General features: G+C 48.2%; 1 protein-coding gene across 1 annotated transcript in view; it reads right to left on the bottom strand.

Annotated features, from left to right (window-relative positions):
- Positions 1–599: 599 nt before the first annotated feature.
- MYO10 (myosin X) overlaps positions 600–13233 on the bottom strand; it is a 259863-nt gene continuing 247229 nt past the window's right edge. The window contains exons 34-41 of the mRNA XM_061393844.1: positions 11318–11441; positions 10320–10617; positions 9236–9443; positions 8025–8161; positions 6713–6833; positions 5837–6289; positions 3598–3789; positions 600–2091 (exon numbers count right to left, since the gene is read on the bottom strand). Of these exons, the coding sequence (XP_061249828.1) occupies positions 1990–2091; positions 3598–3789; positions 5837–6289; positions 6713–6833; positions 8025–8161; positions 9236–9443; positions 10320–10617; positions 11318–11441 (1635 nt within the window). The 3' untranslated portion in view covers positions 600–1989. The remainder of the gene's footprint in view (positions 2092–3597; positions 3790–5836; positions 6290–6712; positions 6834–8024; positions 8162–9235; positions 9444–10319; positions 10618–11317; positions 11442–13233) is intronic.

The raw sequence follows: 13233 nt of genomic DNA, 5'->3' as shown, positions 1-13233 counted from the left end.
TAAAAACAGTGACAAAAATAAAATACCGGAGTCTTAGCTCACTTTTGTTTGGTCACCTCCAGGCCAAGTGCTGGGGGGCACTTGGCTTCGGATCACCTCCTGATCGCTCCTGGGAGGCGGCAGCTCCAGGACACACAGGTGATGAGAAGGACACTGGGGGGACCAGTGACGTCACATGCCACGTCTGATTGAGGAGCCTGTGTAGGTTCTTTGGGGGAAATCGGTCGCTAAACCAATTCCCTGTGTATTCTGCTCACAAGCAGGTGAGCGGGGCTGCAAGCAGGTGGCGGGACAGAGGCTCCGCCATCAGGCGTCTTGGGGCTCGGCTACAGGAGACAGTCCAACATCCGCAATTCAAGTCCTCAGATTTCTGCGATTTCACTGAACCTGGTGTTTACCTTCTCCGCTTTCTGGGGTCATGCTCTGTGTCTAAAAAGCTGCTGAAATGACGACGTGGTTGACATATAGTCCTGATGATCAAGTGCATGAAACACACAGCTTTGGCCCTTTGAAGCCTTAAGCATTAAAATGAAAACCCAACAAAAACACAAAGCCCATGTGGTATTGAGAGCCACCCCATAAAGAAAAGACACTGAACGTTAGCTAGTATCTTTTATTGTCAGACTTTCTTGAGCCAAGAAACAATGATTCCGCATGGCTATCCATAGGGATAAGGCAAGTTTCTTCTCTTGGTGGGTAGACTTAGTTGGCCTAAGTCTTTACAAGTTTTCTGTATAAAAATAGAAGTCCAAGACCAGATTATCTTTTGTCTGGTCATAAATGCTGATTTATTTACAGGGGCCTTGTTCAGGCCACCATTATAAACTTGGGATAAAATAGGTGTGTATTTTATTAAAGCCTCAGCATTGAATGTCAGGGTCCTTTAAAGATTTGCTCAAGTTGCTTTCAAGGAAGGTGACAGCTTTCCCTCATATTCAAACAGGGTTAAGTCACAATCTATCCACAGAGTGATTCAAGCTAACCTTCCAGGAAACATTTTTTAACTTAAATCTCTTAGAAACTGAAGACTCCAAAGTGACTTCATACAGTTCTAAAAGCAGCCTTGGAGCCAGCTGTTTAAGAGTGGTTTATAAATACAGTTATTTGCAGGCTGCACATCTGTTTATAATACAGCAGACACAGACTGCAGACTTTGCTACATGTAATACAAACTGGAGTCAAAAATGTGGCTTTCGAACTACAGCAAAGACAGGAAAAATCCAGGATTCCGGGTTGTTAGTAAAACCACCTTGCAAAGTAACAGTTGAGGACTCTTGACTCTGAACGATTAAAATATACAGATGCTACACCATTCATTGCACATCCTCTTTCCCTTCGCTTTCAAGGCTCGCGGAACAATGATGAAAGTGATGTGTTTATGAACACATGCGTGCACAGGCAAGCGCATGCACGTTAAAGATGAAACAGAGAAGAAGTTAATAGGCGTCTGTGAGGAAGGCTGCCAGCAGCTCTCCACCTAAAACAGACCATCCTCTTACGCTCTCTCTCCGTCCCTCTCCCCAACTCCCTCACCTTCCCTCCCAGGGGAAATCAGGCCAGCGGGAGGTTAGTGCAGAATTGATGGATCGACGCCCCTCCCCCACCCCAAGCTCAGCAAGCCTTCCCGTAAAGCAGGGGCGAGCATCTATCTCCCTTCAGTAGCACAGTTACGGGGGGTTCATGTCGGCTCCACGGAGTTAAGGCACTTCCGGCTGCTTTGGTGGCAGCGTGGGTTTCGTTTCCTCTCTTTTTAAGGCATGTGTCACCTAGAGAAGTAAAGCTTTGGACACTGGGTTAAGGTGGTACAGCTGAATACACCGATCGCTGGAATGGACAGGGCGAAAGGTCCCCCAAGACACCTCCCTCCAACGAGGGGCTTCTGGAAAGTCTGGGGCGGCCGCAATTCAGACTGCAGACGCGGGAGCCGGCGGGGGCCAAGGAGCAGGGTGGCGCGTGCAGGTTTTGAGTTCGCGTGGACTCAGGCTGCCTTCACCTGGAGCTGCCCTGGCTGCTCACGGAGCGAGAGGTGCTGTAGCGCTTCTTCACGATCATGCTGATGTAGGCTTTCATGAGCTTGGCCACGTCCACCACCTGCCGGGGGAGCAGAGTCGGACCACGGTCACCAAGTGTCCGCAAGGCCAGGGCGCCCAGGCTAACAATCAGACATCCTCCGCCCAGCGTGGGCAAGCGGGGGTCCGTCCCGCCTGCAAAAGCCAGCAACCTGCCCCGTGTGAATCCACGGATTCAGCCAAAAGTTCAACTGCTTTTGCCCTTTGGCTCCTGGTGGGGAGAACGAACTCGTGGCCTCGTCCTTCCACTGCGCCACCTGGTGGTTGCCTGATGTAAAACTGTCGCATTTTGCAGGTAAAATAAAGCCCCCCACCTAATCACATTAAGGGTCTTGGTATGATCAGGGCTGGGATGACTGTCCCCATTGAAAATAAGGGCAACACAACAGAGCCCACATCACAGCTTTTAAAGATTGGATCCCATCCTGCCAGTCAGCATCTCGTGATACAGCTGGAGAAACAGAACTGAGGGCCGGGGGGCGGTGGGCGGAAATGGGGACCACCACCTCCCACCCCACCAAGAGCCACCCACGCAGGTTCTGCTCCCTGCAGACTCTGCACGTGCAGGGGCTCTTTCATGGTGTGTTCACTGCCGCCCCTTTCCGGCCCATTCCTCCCGACGGCTGGCCTGGGTCCCTGCAGAGACATCCTAACTGGCTTCCGTCTTCCCGATCTCTCTTCCTTCTAATCCCACTGGACATCCCTGTAAAAGCACTGTCCTGACACACCATGCACAAAGATCTCACAGCGGTTCTCTGCTCTCTACTGGAGTTGACCAAACCCAGCAGCCGGGCACCAGGGACCCTCCTTCCACCCCACCGCACACCTCCTGCACCACATCTGTGGTCCAGTCATCACCTCCCAGCACCTCACCCTCACTTGGGATTCACGCCCATTTCTCACCTTTGCTTGCTGGCAGCTCCCTGTGTGGAGACCTCAACAGGCTTCCTGCATTCTCATCATGATTACTACTACATTTTATGCTTTGGAGTAGGATGGCATATATACAGGGGTTTTGTGATTTTTATTGTGAGAATTAGCTCTTCGCAGGCTGGGCTGCCACTCACCCTCCTGCTCCGTGGGCGCTGCCTGGCCCCAGTCCCATGGCTGTGACCCACTGCCACCTTGTCTAATAATTTTCGCAAGGCTTTATTGCCAAATTATATATATTTTTTTGGACCTCTGTGTCACTTCCCTTTCTCCTCCTTCAAGGGTAAGACCCCCCTGACAGCTGGAAACCAAATCTCTTCATTTCTATGTCACTTCCCTTTCTCTTCTTTTCCTGCAAGGGTAAAATCCCCTGACAGCTGAAAACCAAATTTCTCCATTGCAAAGGTATACAGAAGAAACGTGGGACTGTCAGATTTTGGCCTGTGAGAAACCTGCAGCAGGGGAGGGACCACCATACTGTACTTTCCTATGTCTTAGAGCGAAATATGCAAATAAAGCTATTTGGTCAAAGGCATCAGGAACTGGGATGTTGTCTTGCTAGTTCATCAAGGCCACGGACGAAAGGTTTGCCTCTTACCTCACTGGTTTCAAAGAGCAGCTCCCTCTCATCGACGACGATCTTGTAGGTGTTGGCCAGGGGGGCACCGAAGGAGAGGATGTGTTCGTACTGGAAGACTTCCAATGGCCTCCCCTCCCCACGCTTGTAGACAGAGACCGCATCGGCGCTGACGCCCAGCCAGAGGTCCTGGGGAAAGCCACCTTCCTTGCACTGGGGGGCGGGCAAGAGTTGGGGCAAGATCAGATCAGCAAAGTCAGAAACAGGACACAGAAACCACAAGAAGGGCTCTGAGCCCAGCCCTCTGCATGGTGTACTGAACACATTTAATGTGTCTTTATGCAGAGGGCAACTGAAATACAAGACGTGAGAAATGGTAGCTCTCTGACTGCCTTGATTGATTTCTGACCAACTCATCAACCCCATGTATTTGGAGAACACCAACTGGTAAATTCAGCATCTTGCTTGGACTCTCCACCTCTCAACATCACCACTGTCTTGGCCATGTGAATTAGCTATGTGAAGGTGGCCACAGGTGAGAAACTCGACAGTAATTTCCCATCAAATCAAGCAGCCTATTGCTGCATGCTAAGTGACTTCAGCTGTGTCTGATGCTTTGCGCCCTACACACTGTAGCCCAACAGGTTTCTCTGTTCATGGGATTGTCCAGCCAAGAATACTAGAGTGGGTTGCCATGCCCTCCTCCAGGGGATCTTCCCTACCCAGGGATGGAACTGGCATCTCTTACATCTCCTGCACTGGCAGGGGGGTTCTTTACCACTAATGCCACCTGGGGATTCCTGTCTATCTCTAGTTCCGCCTCAATCCTGTTTTGGATGGGTGTTCTTCAAATACAAAATCTAGGATCATAGAGGGAAATTCTCCAAATATGTGCTGTGCAGTTTCAGCTCCTCCTGCAAAATACATCTTGTGACAAGTAGCAGCAATGGCCTTTTGTGTGTATGGTGGTTGATCTCATTCGTTTACCAACAGACTTTTTTGCACACATAAGTGGAGAGAGAGAGGAGCTGGGATATAGGGATGACAACACCAGTCAATGGGACGCAAGAGGGATACGCATCGGTGACACAGGAGACGAGGTACTTGTACAAAGCACCTGACTTAAAAACAAATGTAACCGACTCAACCAATCAACCCATCCACCCAAAGATGGCATCCAGTGAAAACTCATGGAATAGAGATCAATATTTAGGGTTTTATAAAGCCTTCTTTAAAAGTCAACAAATAACATGCTGAATGACTCTGATCACAAGAAAAATAGATGCTCATCTAGACCAAGAGTTGGCAAACTTATCTGTTAAGGAACAGACGGCAAACATTTTAGGTTTTGTGGTATTGATCACAGCTATTCAACTCGGTCATTTCAGCCTGAAAGCAGCCAGAGAAAAATACATAAAAGAAAGCACTGCTGTATTCCAGTAAAACTTTATTTACAAAAAAAAAGAAGGCAGGCAGCATTTGGCCCTCAGGCTGCAGTTTGTCAAGGCTTGATCTTGATCATTAATAAAATTCTCTTCCAATAAATGGTCTACTTAAAAAAAGAAAAAGGATATGAATCAGTACTGGGTTGATGCAAACTTAGCCAAATTCCAATTGTGTAAAAGAAATTTTTCCCTACAAATAGTCATGGGAAAAAAAATTAAAATCCAAGTGTATCCAAATTTTCTAATTTTATGGACATACTGCTAAGATATTTTTAAAAACTTTAATGCAGATTTTTACCAGCACTTTTTCATTGGGTGTACGGCTTGAATGAGAGTCAGTTACTTAAGAATAAATAATATCTTAATTTTCCACTTGCTTCTAACATTACAAGTAATTACTGAAAAGGAGGAAGAATACTTTGGGTGGGTACAGGAGGGTGTGAAGGGTAAAACTGGGGAGCTCTAACCTACAAGGGCAGGGCTTCCCAGGTTGCGCTAGTGGTAAAGAACCCACTTGCCAAAGCAGGAGACATAAGAGACACGGGTTTGATCCCTGGGTGGGGAAGAAGCCCTGGAGGAGGGCATGGAAACTCATTCCAGTATTCACCCCTGAAGAATCCATGGACAGAGGAGCCCAGTGGGCTACAGTCCACAGGGTCGCAAGGAGTCTGATATGACCGAACGACTTAGCATGCACGCAACCTCAGAGGGTAAGAGAGCCACGTGTTCCACCCAGTCCTCCTTCCCCTTGACCTTGACCGAGGTCACACTGACAGGTGTGCAACCTGGTCCAGGAAGAAGCAGCCCGCTCTCACCTCCACGTCGAAGAGCGTCGACCCGTACCCAGGCCACTCCTTGATCAAGGCCATGTACTTGGCCATGGCCTGTTCCTGGCTCATGCCCTGGAACTTCTTCCACTTGTCCAGGATGCTGGCCCGCGCGGAGCACACCTCCTCCTTGACCCACATGTCCACCATCTGCTCCTCCTCTGCCTTCTGCCGTATCGCGGAGCCCGTCCGGAAGCTCCGCCGCAGGGTCCCCTCCAGGAAGCTCGTGCGCCTCTTCTCCAGCCGCTCCCCCGGCGTGAAGCTCTTGGTGGATTGGCTGATGCGGGCCTTGAGCCTCTGCAGCGAGTAGACCTCCTCGAGGGGCGGTACCGGGGCGTGCGGTGCATAATCCCCCTGCAGATACTGGAGCCGCAGGGCAGCCAGCACCTGCAGGTTCTCTTCGGGGGACGGGTAGTGGCCATGGATGACGGCTTCGTGGGCCTGTGAAGAAGTAGTCGATGACTTCATGGGGCGAGACACTGCCGTGTGACACGACACCCACCTGGCTTGCTCCCTCAAACCATCAGGATTTCTCTCAAATGCCATATTCCATAAAATGGTACCCTAACACCCCTTTGTGGCTTTAAATTTCTCCCTGGCAATGGGTACCACTGAAAACATGTATTTATTATTTCCTCTCCCTCTCACTCCTCCCTATCCCCAACTCAGACAGTTCCTGGTACAGGCATTCATATGAAACGTACCCAAGTTTCCTTCTACCAGTGAATAAAAGAGCATCCCTCACTGGTGACGCTGAGAATTCTACGGCCATGCCTGGGGTCTAAGGACTAGCAGTTAACCTGAGAAGGGTATGAATGGGTTCACCCCTGCGTGTCTGCAAAGGAACCTAAGAACTCCATTTACCTGTTCAAACATAAAGGCGAATTCCACGCTGTCTTTTGGCACGTTGTCTGTGTCCAGGAAGCAGTAAAGTTTGAAGTAGAATTTCCAGGGCTGCTCGCCCACCTCTGAAGTGGCGGCCAGCCTACAGACAAGTGGAGAGACACGCAAGGAGTAAAACCGGATACGGGCCAAGAGTGACCCACAGGGCCATCAGCGCATGGGATGTATTCTACATCAGGATTCAGACACCCTGTCTGGGCTCAGAGCAGAGTGTGGAGGTGGGATGGTGGGAGAGAAAACAGAGCCAGGGTGCACCCTGCTAACTTATCCAGAGGCGAAAAATATGCTTTCATCCTAGTTTTAAAGACAACAAACAGGCAGCCTTCAGTTAAACTGAGCTAACGAGTATTTTCTGAGTGCCCACTCTGGTTAGTTCCAGCTAAGCATTCTGATGCATTCAGAGGAAGAAAAGAAACAAAGCCTATTCCTTCATTCCCTTTGCCAGCTCTCAAATATTTATAACAACTGACCTGAGGAATTCCCCTGACAGTCCAGCGATTAGGACTCTGCCCTTCCACTGCCCTGGTCTACTAAGATCCTGCAAGCGCACAGCGCAGCAAAAAAAAAAAAAACAAACCCAACCTGAACAAAAACTGACGTGAATAGCAGGGAAGCTGTGTTTACATAAAGTAGAAATGTCTGTTTTGTTTTTTTTCCCCCATTTTGGCTTATTTCCAACAAAGCACTTAGACCAGGCCCACCCAGAAGAGAGGATGTCACTTCTCAGAGACTTAAAGTTTGGGGCTGCTGTAAACCTCGTGGTCTCCTGCCACATTTCTAAGTTAAAGCTGCTTCTGCCCCTTATGCAGTCGGGGAGGGCGAGGGCCCAGCCTGGCCAAAGTCTTGTTATTGGCACTAGCATCTTTCTAAAGTAGGAATATCTTCTGTGTTACTTGGGTGCTGTGAATATTGTAGGTCCAAGAGATACTAAGTGGGGTTTGAAGAGTTTATAAGCTGGCTTCTGTCTACTCGTCCAGCTTCAAAGCTAATGACAAGTGAAGATCTGAGAAAATCAGAAAATTCAGAGATAATGGGAACAACAGGGGACTGAGAGAAAGAATGGGGCAGAGGAACAAGGATGAGTGAATCCTATTTGAGACAGTGGCTCTCTAGGGAAACAGGCAGCAGAGAGAGATGAGAAATTAAAAATGCTTCAACACAGGTAAAATGAGACTGATTCGAACACGCGCTGAAGCTGAAAATGGAATAGAAGTTCAAACCCTTTCTCTTCTTTTCCTCTAATCTGCTGGCACTTCGGGGAGAAGGAACTTACTTTTCAAACTTTGCTAACACATCTGCTACGATGGTCCTGCTCTCGATGGCTTTATCGACGTGTCCATTGTACTCAAAGAGTGCGAACATGTTTCTGCTGTCCTCCATGGCCAGGCCTCGGATCAGCTTCTCCACCACCTGGAACACACGGGGGCCTCAGCTGTGGTTCTAGAACATGCCTTTATCAGAAGCCAGAGGGCGCTGCCGGCACACGCGAGGGTCCAAGCAGCTTTCCCACACCATCGTGTGCCGTACCCCTTGGTTCTCCTGAAATCAGTTCTCTGTCTTCCTTGCCAAAAAGAACACAGGCTATTCTACCTCCTGGTAGGGGCAGATGCTGGGCCAGTTTCTTGCAAACTAGCCAAGTGCATGGAACTAAAGTCCTTTTGGGGACTTGCCTGGTGGTCTAGTAGTTAGGAATCCGCCTTCCAATGCAGGTGACGTGGGTTTGATCCCTTGTTGGGGAACTAAGATCCACAGGCCACAGGGCAACTAAGCCTGTGTGCCTAGACATGAGAAGCCTGCACACCGCAACAAAGACCCAGCTCAGCCAAAATAAACAGATAAATACAATTGTAAACAACAACAAAAATAAAGCCCCTTTGTCTAACAGTGATTTCCGTTGATATTTCTGCTACACCAGCTTTCCTGGGTTTTATTGTACTATTCCTTTTAGCCCATGAGTTTTATAATATTAATACTAAGTTTACATTGAAAAAAGAAAGAAACTGTGCTCCCTTCTCCTAGTGCTCTAGATTGCTGTTGTTTAGTCACTGAGTCACGTCTGTCTCTCTGTGACCCCACGGACTGTAACCTGTCAGGCTCCTCTGTCCATGGGATTCTCCAGGCAAGAATACTGGAGTGTTGCCTTGGTCTCCTCCACGGGATCTTTCCCACCCAGGGATTAAACCCATGTCTACTGTGGCTCCTGCATTGGCAGGTAGATTCTTTACCAGTGAGCCACCGGGGAAGACCCCATGTTCCAGATTATTTGTGTGGCAAACAGAAATACTTTACTGCAGAAACGATCAGATACACCCTCGTCACGGTGGCTGAGTCAGGTCCATAACGTCTACTAGACACTCCACTGCTTCTCAGATTAGCAGGACTACGGGCACGTCCTCGTTTACTGAGCAGCGGCAGTACGCCAGCCGAACTGCGCACGATTTTCCTGTCTGAGGAAGCTCGTGGGCCCGTGGGCCTCCCGCTTACCTCCCCGGCCGTGGTGTGGGAGTTGATGGTGATCTTGCAGGAGCCCCCACCGTGGCAGTACACCGTGGACGTCATCTCTTGCCGATGGATCAGAGCTTCTATCTCATCTCGCGAAGGCACAAACTCTCTGCATTTGGTTTTCTTAAGAGATTCGTAAATGAAGAGGGCATATTTTTCCATCTCAGTTCCTGGAAACTGTTCCCGTATCCTAGGAGACAAACACCGACCATTAGTTGCCAGACTGAGCATGGCTGGCTACGGAGAGCTGGGCAGCTTCAAGGCGCCGCAGACCAAGGTGGCCAGTGGGGTCCCAGTGGGGAGCGGAGCCAGTGCCAGCCACTTCTGTAGTTCACCCTGTGCTGTTTAAGACGAAAGCAGCAGAAAGGGAGAGACAGAAAGGAAGGAAGACAGACAGAAAATCCAGAGACCAAAGAGCCCAAGTATGACTGGGAACAACTTTTGCTACCAGCTGACCTCTGCAGAGCTATTATGATTGAAAAAGCCACGTGCCTCATACTGTCCTGTGAAAATCCCTTTTTCACAGTTAATCTGCATCTGAATCAGTTTCCACCTGCTTGATCTGAAACAAATATCTAACGGTTTTTTTTTTTTTTTCCTGTTTTTATAGAGTTTGCATGTGCTAAGTTGCTTCATTCATGTCCAACTCTCTGCAACCCCATGGACTACAGCCCACCAGGCTCCTTTGTCCATGGGGATTCTCCAGGCAAAAATACTGGAGTGGGTTGCCATGCCCTCCTCCAGGGGATCTTCCCAACCCAGGGATCGAACCCATCTCCTGCACTGCAGATGGATACTTTACTGCTGAGCCACCAGGAAAGCCCTCATATAGAGTGGTGGCATTCAATTTATCCAGCGTCCTACACATCAGGACCTCAAAGTGACCTGGTCCCTGGACCAGCCCCGTGTGGTTTAGAGACACAAAGGTCGTTTGCCCCTGGTGAGCTGCTCCAGTGACCTAGGAGGCTGACCCACACCAGGCATCTTCTGTTCTGGGTCTGAGTTTTCGGAGCCACGGGCCACTGCGCCCCCCAACGTGAGCAGAGCCGCCCAGGCCACCTCGTACCTTCTCAGGTGGAACTTGAGGTACTTGAGGATCCCACGGCTGGGCAGGAAGGTGCAGCTCAGGCAGGTGAGGATCTGCCAGCTGCAGAGGTTGCCCACGCTGCCCGGGTGGGGCACCTTGTTGGTCTGCTTGATGAGCTGGCAGTACAGCTCGTCTCGCAGAGGCCGGAGGTCGTGCCCCGTCTGGAGGATGCCCTGGATGATGGGAATAGGGTCGGACATGGACTCCAGCTGCTGGAGGGAGTTGAATATCTTGATGGCTTCGTCCTGAAGCGTCGTGTAGCCCTTGTCTTTGAGCACTACGAGGAGCAAAACAAGCACGAGTCACAGGAGGGGTTCAGAGATGGTACCCTCTGGGCAGTGCCCACCATGTGGGGTTTGGAGAAGGTACCCGCTGGGCAGTGGACAAGAGGCAGGACTGGGGACTAGAGCTATTTCAGGATGCAGTGCCCACCACGTGCCCTGGACACTCCAATCAGCCAAACCGAGGCAGCCTAAACTAAATTATTTTTAGTTGTTTAAACTGTTTAAACACATAACTGAACTATTTTACTGTGCAAAATGCTTGCTGAGAAGCTGGTCTATGCCAAACAAGTTCCACATTTGACAGGTAAGACACCTGTTTAGCGTCTGCTTCTTACAGCGTTCCCCAATCGTTTTTGCACCAGAGACCAAATTTGTGGAGGACAACTTTTCCACGGACCAGGTGAGGTGGGTGGGGATGGCTGGGGATGATTCAAGTGCACTACATGTATTGTGTACTTTATTTCTATTATTATTACATCAGCCACCTCCGATCACCAGGCACTGATCCTGGCAGTTGGGAACCCCAGTTCTAGTACACGAAGGGTACCGTGAGTTCCTAGGGAGAACTGGCATGTTCTTTAATACAACAATCCTCATGCCGCTAGAACTAAGCAACGCATATCTGATGGAGCTCAAGAGTTGACAGGGAACCGCAGCACCGTGTCCCAGGTCCGGGTGGAATTTGGGACTCACAGTTGAGGTTGATGTCTCCGTAGGGCAGGGGCAGGAGTGGCGAGTGCAGCGGGTGGTGGGTGTGCCTCAGGATGGGATTCCGCTTGTATATCTGCTCCACCACGTCCGAGTTCAGGCAGTTCTCCTTGAGAAGAACAGGGTCATGAGAGAACGCCCACAAGCTCATTGTAAGCCCCATACACGTGAAAGAAAAAGCCACCCATATCCACCTGCACGTGAACGGTTTTCATACGTCACAGAACACCTGCAGCTTGGGGATGGCGGCGGGGATCCAGCATTAATCATCTCAAGCACCAAGACACCCACAAGCGATGTTGCAAGAGAAATCACACATTCCTGTTTTTCTTACATAGCTTATTCTCATTCTCTTTTGGTCTGTGTATATTTTCCTATGTTACTAAAAAAGCTTCCCTCTGGAGATTGTTGGTGGTGTTGTTCAGTCACTAATTTGTGTCTGAACAACCCCATGGACTGCAGCATGCCAGGCTTCCCTGTCCTTCACTTCACTCCTGGAGTTTTGCTCAAACTCATGCCCACTGATGCCATCCAACCATCTCATCCTCTGTCATCCCCTTCTCTAGTCCTCAATCTTTCCCAGCATCAGGGTCTTTTTCAATGAGTTGGCTCTTCACATCAGGTGGCCAAAAGATTGGAGCTTCAGCATCAGTCCTTCCAATAAATATTCAGGGCTTGTTTCTTTTAGGATTGACTCCCTTGTCTCCTTGCAGTCCAAGGAACTCTCAAGAGTCTTCTTCAACGTCATAATTTGAAAGCACCAATTCTTCCACACTCAGCCTTCTCTATGGTCCAACTCTCATATCCACACATGGCTACTGAAAAACCCATAGCTTTGACTATACAGACCTGTGTCAGCAAAGTGATGTCTCTGCGTTTTAATATGTTGTCTAGGTTTGTCATAGGTTTTCGTCTAAGGAGCAATCTCTGGAAATTACATATACTTAAAAAATTAATAATTTCTTTTGCTAATTATTTAGCCATAAGTCATTTGGCAAATCATGCTATCCTGGTTTGTAATTCATTTTAAAAATAGGAATTCCCTAGCTGTTCAGTGATTAGGACTCTGCATTTCTACTGCAGGGGGCCTGGGTTTGATCCCTGGGTAGGAAACCAAGACTCTGCAAGCCGTGTGGGGTGGCCACTAGAAAAAAAAATACATTTTTCTAGTTCTCTCACTGGTCTTTTGTATCGTCCATCTGAAAATGACACTGTAATATGCATGGAAATGACACTGTAATATGCTATCCGTGAGACTGTTCTTTCCTGAGAACTCCTGAAATATAAGAGCTCCTCTCAGAGAATTTCATCATGTATTCATGTTCCGAAAACATTAATTTGGGATCTGAAAAAGTCACAATTATTTTTAGAACTTTGAATCAACAGAAATGTTGGAGGAGAGGGAATAAATCATTCTATCATGGCAATTTCATTTCCACTATGAAACTTTTTCAATAACACTCAACTGAAAACGAGAAGGAAATATGTTTTAATTACTTTAAAAATATGATATGGAAATAATTAGGGCAATCTTGACTCATTTCTTAAGAAGCATTGCTTCATATCAAAAAATTCTCCTTACTTTTTTAACATCTGATTTCATTTAACAAATGAATTAAATGTATTTGTCTAAGTTAAGAAGTGCTTCTAAATGTTAAGAATCACAGTTTCACAGTTAAAAACTATTTACTCTTTCATGTTTGATTTATATAATAAACAGAGGGGTAGATAAGATATAGCTCTGAAGAGAACGTTCAGCTGATACACGCTTTTTTCTTTCTTTTCTCACAGGAAAGCTTCAAAAAATTCATTTTTTTTTTGTGACAAGAAATGACATTATTAGTTTCAAGTGTTCCTAATGACATATTAGTTTCAAGGGTTCCCCAAACAGCTCTGCAGTT

Source organism: Bos javanicus, chromosome 20 (assembly GCF_032452875.1).
Source record: "Bos javanicus breed banteng chromosome 20, ARS-OSU_banteng_1.0, whole genome shotgun sequence".
NCBI lineage: Eukaryota > Metazoa > Chordata > Mammalia > Artiodactyla > Bovidae > Bos > Bos javanicus.
Note: the sequence above shows the minus strand (reverse complement) of the source record. Positions and strands in the feature narration are given on the sequence as shown.